The sequence below is a fragment of the Macaca nemestrina genome, chromosome 17 (genome assembly GCF_043159975.1).
Source record: "Macaca nemestrina isolate mMacNem1 chromosome 17, mMacNem.hap1, whole genome shotgun sequence".
NCBI lineage: Eukaryota > Metazoa > Chordata > Mammalia > Primates > Cercopithecidae > Macaca > Macaca nemestrina.
In genome coordinates this window covers 20216566-20223443 of record NC_092141.1, presented here as the reverse complement: position 1 = coordinate 20223443, position 6878 = coordinate 20216566, and the positions used below count along the sequence as shown (strand labels likewise).

General features: G+C 46.0%; 1 protein-coding gene across 8 annotated transcripts in view; it reads right to left on the bottom strand.

Annotated features, from left to right (window-relative positions):
- LOC105493330 (sperm antigen with calponin homology and coiled-coil domains 1) overlaps positions 1–6878 on the bottom strand; it is a 316001-nt gene that overhangs the window by 208085 nt on the left and 101038 nt on the right. For all 8 annotated transcript variants that reach the window (XM_011760890.2, XM_071082511.1, XM_011760892.3 and 5 more), the window contains exon 3: positions 3–138. In XM_011760890.2, the coding sequence (XP_011759192.1) occupies positions 3–138 (136 nt within the window). The remainder of the gene's footprint in view (positions 1–2; positions 139–6878) is intronic.

The following is a 6878-nucleotide window of genomic DNA, read 5'->3' as shown; positions in this document are numbered from 1 at the left end:
ACCTGTGCCACTCCTCAGGCGGCTCTCGGCGAGCTCCGAGATGGCTCCGGCAGTGGCGGTCTTCTTCAGGCGAGCCACCCCCGATGCAGTGGTACTTCCTGGCTTGTTGAGCGTGTCCTCACTGCTGGCTCTCTTGAGCTGAGAGAGTTGGAGGGAAAGAGAGAGGATGAAGAGGTGGTTTTCAGGAAGGAGCGCTATAAACAAGCAGAGCATGGGAGCTGGGCTATGTGCCCAGCAGTCAAGATACAATAACAGCACTTTGAGTAGCATGATAGAGTGACATGAAAAAATACACAGCTACACAAACCTGTTTCTGTCATTACAGGTCCGAGTATGATCTCCCATGACTGTTTCAAAGGGCAGCATAAGACTGTGCGTGAAGAATACCATCAGGTCACACTTCAAGTAATGAGCCTTAAAAAATGTGGCTGGGCACCGTGGCTCACGACTATAGTCCCAGAACTTTGGGAAGCTGAGGTGGGAGGACTGCTGGAGCTCAGGAGCTCAAGACCAGCCTGGGCAACACAGTGAGACTGTGTCTCACTAATTTTTTTTAAAATTAGCTGGGCATGATGACGCCCAGGAGGCTGAGGTGAGAGGATTGCTTGAGCCCAGAAGTTCAAGGTTGCAGTAAGCTATGATTGTGCCACTGCACTCTAGCCTGGGTGACAAAGTGAAACCTTGTCTCTAAACAAAAATATTAAATAAAAAATAAATCCGCTTTCCTGGTAGGGGAAAAAAAGAATGGGAACCAATGAAAAAAGAACTGGGAGATGAGCAAAAGGCAGGGTAGGGCAATGCACAAGAAATTCAAGGACAACAAAAAAGGGCTCATGACATAGGCCAGGAGGACGTGGAGGGACAGAAACAATCTGAGTATCTGCTGTGGCCTCACCACCACGCGTTCTGTAGATTATCTCACACAGAAAATGTGTTCAAAGGTGAGAAAGGAACTTTCTTGGAGGCTGGAAGACAAAAGAAAGCAGAGCCCCCTGTTCTGGCTTTGCTTTCTTCCCTGTCATGAGACAAACATTTGCTAAAAGGTGCTGAAGTCTAAGAAAGGAGACTCCTAAGTGATCCACATGTCAGGCCCAGATAGATTACATTTGAGGTTAATGAGAAAAACCACAACTAAATTCTCTCAACTACTGTTTAATCTTCATGAAAGAAGGCTCTGGAGAGGAACGGTGCAAAAAGACTGGAGAAGGCAGCTGCCCAGAGCCGTCTAATGTATCTGACATCCGGAGCACACAGTATGGAAAAGCCCTTAAATCAATGTGGACATGCAGTGGGCGAGCCCCGTCCATCACACAGGCTGAGGGGAAAAGCCCTGCTCCATCCTACTCCACTGGCTTTGGGGTCATTTACTGAGAGTTAGAAGTTTAAATATTTCCACAATTTTTTAAAGTTTCCATCTTTGCATCATTTAAATTTCAGGGTATAACTACCCTCAGCCCACCATAGCTTGATGGTGAAAAAACACCAACACCAAGTGTTGGTGAGGCTGTGAAGCAACTGGAACGCGCGTGCCCTGTGGGTGGAAGTGTAAACTGGCATAATTGCTTTGGAAAGTGGCAGTATCTACTAACACCAAGGCTGGAAGATAGAAGAAAGCAACGCCCTCTGTGCTCGCTTCCCTTTCTTCCCTGTCATGAAAGGGGCAGGACAAACATTTGCTGAAAGGCACCAAGTCGAAGAAGGGAGACCCCTAAGTAAGCACAGCACACAGTCCTCTGTGATTCAGCAATCCCATTCCTAGATCCACACCCAAGAGAAGTGAGTACATAGGTACCTCAAAAGAATGTTCATAGCACCTTTTTTATAGCAGCCCAAAACTAGGACACCCCAAATGTCCTTCAACAGAAAGGATAAATGCAATGGGAACTACACAGCAAATAGGAAAAAAATGAATTACTGATACACTAATAAATGGGTGGCTGTCCCAGGTATTATGCTAAGTGAAAGAAGCAGACACAAAGGAGTATATACTGCCTGATTCCACTTGTATTAAGTTTAAAAGCTGCACAATCAAATGATGGTAATACAAGTCAGAATAGTGGTTACCTCTCGCGGAGTTACAACTGAAAAGAAACCTTCTGGGGTGCTGGAACGTTCGACATCTTGACAGGGTGGTGGTCACACAAGTATAAACAAATGTAAACATGCAATGAGCTTTATAGCTAAGATTAAGATTAGTGTACTTTATGGACTTTATTGTAAATATGCTGTGCTTCATTAAAACAGAAAAAGAAAATTGGGGTGAAGGAAGTCTGCAATTTGGGCAAAGTCCTAGTTCCACTCATGCAAATACTAGCCTTCTTTTTTTTTTTTTTTCTTGGTTTTTTTTTTTTTTTGTAATTTTTAAAACTTTACTGTTCTAAAATAAGCATAATATAAAATTCACCATTTTAAGTGCACAAGTCAGTGGCATTAAATACATTCACCATGTTGTACAACAATCACCACCATCCATCTCCAGAAATGTTTACCGTCACAAATAAAGTCTACTCATTAAACAGTAACTCTCCGTTGCCTTTTAACAAGAGGGATGATGGTAGAAGTCTTTTTAATTTTTAGAGACAAGCTCTTGCTCTGTTACACAGGTAGGAGTGTAGTAGTTCAATCATGGCTCGCTGCAGCCTTGAACTCCCGAGTTTTCCCACCTCAGCCTCCCAAGCAAGTAGCTAGGACTACAGGTACACACCACTATGCCTGGCTAATTTTTTTAAAGTATTTTTGTTAAGGTGGGATCACATGGCTGAGCGCAGTGGCTCACGCATATAATCCTAGCCCTTTGGGAGGCCAAGGCAGACAGATCACCTGAGGTCAGGAGTTCATGACTGGTCAACACGGTGAAATCCCATCGCTACTAAAAATACAATAATTAGCCGGGTGAATTTGAGACGAGCCTGGTCAACATGGCGAAACCCCATCTCTACTAAAAATACAAAAATTAGCCAGGTGTGGTGACGCATGCCTATAATCCCAGCTACTCGGGAGGCTGAGGCAGGAGAATCGCTTGAACCTGGGAAGTGGAGGTTATGGTGAGCCAAAATGGCGCCACTGCACTCTAGCCTGGGAGACAGAGCAAGACTCCATCTCAAAAAAAAGACAAGATCTCACTATGTTGCCCAGACTGGTCTGGAACTCCTGACCTCAAGCAATCCTCCACCTCAGCCTCCCAAATGCTGGTATTACAGGTGTGAGCCACCACTCCCAGCCTGATGGTAGATGTCTTAATATTAGCCACGTGATCTTGGTCAAGATTTTAAAACAAATAATTAACTTTAAAAACAAATAATTCACACTAAAAGGATAATTTGTGTGCAACCCCAGTTACTAGATGTCAGCATGATCACATTTTATCTTTTTTTTTTTTTTTTTAAGACAGAGTCTTACTCTGTCAGACAGGCTAGAGTGCCGTGGTGCAATGTTGGCTCACTGCAACCTCTGCCTTCTGGGTTCCAGTGATTCTCATTCTCCCAAGTAGCTGGGACTGCAGGTGTGTGCCTCCACACCTGGCTGAGTTTTGAATTTTTAGTAGAGACGGGGTTTCATCATGGTGCCCAGGCTGCTCTCAAACTCCTGATCTCAGGTGATCCACCTGCCTCAGCCTCCCAAAGTGCTAGGATTACAGACGTGGACCACCACGCCCGGCCCATGATCACATTTTCTGAACAACAGCACAGTTCCCTAATTTAGCAACTGGACTGTATTAGTCTGTTCTCATGCTGCTAATGAAGACATACCCAAGACTGGGTAATTTACAAAGGAAAGAGGTTTAGTTGACTCACAGTTCCACATGGCTAGGGAGGCCTCACAATCATGGTGGAAAGCAAAGGAGGAACAAAGTCGCATCTCACTTTGCTCCTGGTAGGCGAGAGAGAGCATGTGCAGGGGAACTCCCCTTTATAAAACCAACAGACCTCCTGAGACTTATTCACTATCAGGAGAACAGCATGATTCAATTACCTCCCACCAGATCCCTCCCACGACACGTGGGAATTATGGGAGCTACAATTCAAGATGAAATTTGGGTGGGGACACAGCCAAACCATATCATGGGCCAAACATGACACTTGAGTTGATCCAGAAGTTACATTACTGCCCTTCTTAGAGGAACTCTGTAAAGGTCCTTCCACTTCCCATCTCAGAGTAAAAAGCATTCCTCCACTCAAGCTCTCCAGCCTCTCAAACCATCCATCAGGTCACCTGTATAATACATGTTTAATATTAAATGACCATAGTGTATAATGTCGGCAGCTTTTTCTCAATAGAGAAAAACGATGACTCACTCTTCCAAGAAGCACACGCAGGTGCCTCCCCGGTCCCCAAAGGAAAACCAATTCTGGTTTGAGACTTTGAAAACTCCCTAGATGACATCTCAAATGAAAAAGGGAAATCACAGTGGTTAAGGGAATTCTTAACGCAATAATGCAAGCCATACACGCTGGATTCTGCTTTTCCCCTGTCTGATTATCTGACATTACTAAAATCTGCAAGTCTGACTCAAACTGCAGAATTTTCAAACTCTACAGCAAAGGCCAAGAGAGGAAGGGCTCTGTGAAACCCAGAATAAACCGGGAAATCCAACAAATGAGAGCACTCCTACTGGGAACAGAAGTGAAATCCCCTCGGAGATCCCACCACAGCCTCCGTCCCCAGCCACCACCCCAGAGCAGCAGAGGTAGAGCTTGCCCTGCCCCCTTCCATAAGGGGTTGGTTCCTGGGACAGGAGGTCTGGGTGAGACGACAGTTGGAGGAAACACAAGACAGCAGTGGGCAAGCAGTGGGAGTTTTGCCTTTGGTGCACTGCAAGAGGACCTGCCACGGCAAAAGAGGTGGCGCCAGTCATGATAAGAACAGGGGTGAAACAGTAACAGTGACTGGGGGAAAGCACAGGGAGCTGCAGCACCACGCTCAGGGCTGGAGGATCTCTGGTGGGGAGTTAGCAGTAAGTGCTGCATCGCAGGGTTTGTTTTTGTTTTCAAGGGTTGGGAGGGAGTGGGAGATGCGAAAGAGGACTTGGGACCTGGGATCTCTATATAGGAGGCTCCCAGCAATCACACAGGAAGGAGGCAGCCCAGGGAGTGGTGAAGGGAGCGGTGCTACTTCTTCCCACCTATATGACCCGGGGACCGATGCTGCAGTTCTTCAATTCTAAAATGGAGAAAACATTTCAAGGCCAAGGCAAGAGAATTACTTGAGGCCAGGAGTTCAAGACCAGCCTGAGCAACATAGTGAGACTCCATTTCTACAAATAATCTTTTTTAAAAATTAGTGGGGCGTGGGGCTGCTCCTGGGTAGTCCTAGCTACTCAGGAGGCTGAGGTGGGAGGACTGCTTGAGTTCGAGGCTGCAGTGAGCTGTGATTGCACCATTGCACTCTAGTCTGGGCAACAGAGCAAGCGCCTGTCTCCAAAAAAAAGAAAGAAAGAGAGAAAGCAATTGGTATATCTCTAGAGTTGTGTCCTTAGTTAAGAATTTAAAAGGCCAGGTGCAGTGGCTCACGCCTGTAATCCCAGCACTTTGGGAGGCCAAGGCGGGCAGATCACGAGGTCAGGAGATCGAGACCATCCTGGCTAACACGGTGAGACCCCATCTCTACTGAAAAATACAAAAAAAAAATTTGCCGGGCGAGGTGGCGGGCACCTGTAGTCCCAGCTACGCCGGAGGCTCAGGCAGGAGAATGGCATGAACCCGGGAGGCAGAGCTTGCAGTGAGCCGAGATCGCGCCACTGCACTCCAGCCTGGGCGGCAGAGCAAGACTCCATCTCAAAAAAAAAAAAAAAAAAGGAAAAAGAATTTAAAGCATTTGATTAAGAACATAAATATTGGTGGCTCTCATCATCATCTTCATCATCATCATTGCAGCTGTTTTCCTAGTGCCCCCCATGGTGGTTCTCCAGGCTGGTAGCAACAGCAGCATCTTCAGATTTACAAACGAAACTTTGGAAGGAGGGCATGAAGTATTACGCTGTGTTAGGAATCGAGCAACCTGTGAGCCACAGGGCCCTGGGAAAGTTATCATCTAGGGGCTCAGTTTCCTCACCTCCGAAAAGAATAATTTTTTTTTTCTTTTTCTTTTTTTTTTTTTTTTGAGACAGTCTCACTCTTTCACCCAAGCTGGAGTGCAGTGGTGCGATTTTGGCTCACTGCAACCTCCGCCTCCCAGATTTGAGCGATTCTCCTGCCTCAGCCTCCTAAGTAGCTGGGATTACAGGCATGCACCACCACACCCAGCTAATTTTTGTACTTTTAGCAGAGGCGGAGTTTCTCTATGTTGGCAAGGCTGGTCTCAAACTCCAGACCTCAGGTGATCCACCCGCCTTGGCCTCCCAAAGTGGTGAGATTACAGGCATGAGCCACCATGCCTGGCCAGAAAACAGAAGAATTTTAATCACCTAAGATCCTTCTCCCTGTTTATGTCCTCATTGCTATGAGACTGCATATGCTTATTAGGCTTAAAGAATTTATTGATCAATGTCACTGCATATTGTGCACATGTACTCAGAGCACAAACAGCAGAGAATACAAAAATACCCCACGCTGTCTGGGCTGATTAGTCGAAGAAGGAATGTGCTGATGCTTTCATGATCCTGCACTGACTGTACTCATCACGCCTTCTGTTTAGTACACGTAGTGGCTGCTTTTTTACCCTCCTTACATCAGTAGAACTGCACCATTAAGTGCCCGTGGTAAATGCCAAATATCGTACTAACCAACTGATCGTACCTCCACTTCAAACACGCTGATTTTTGACCACTGATCCTAAAACAGACTTTATATTCATTCCACAAACATGGAAATGCCACTACTCATAGCCTAGGGCCTGGCTGAAGCAACATTTGACACGGAAAAGAATGTGAACAATGGGGC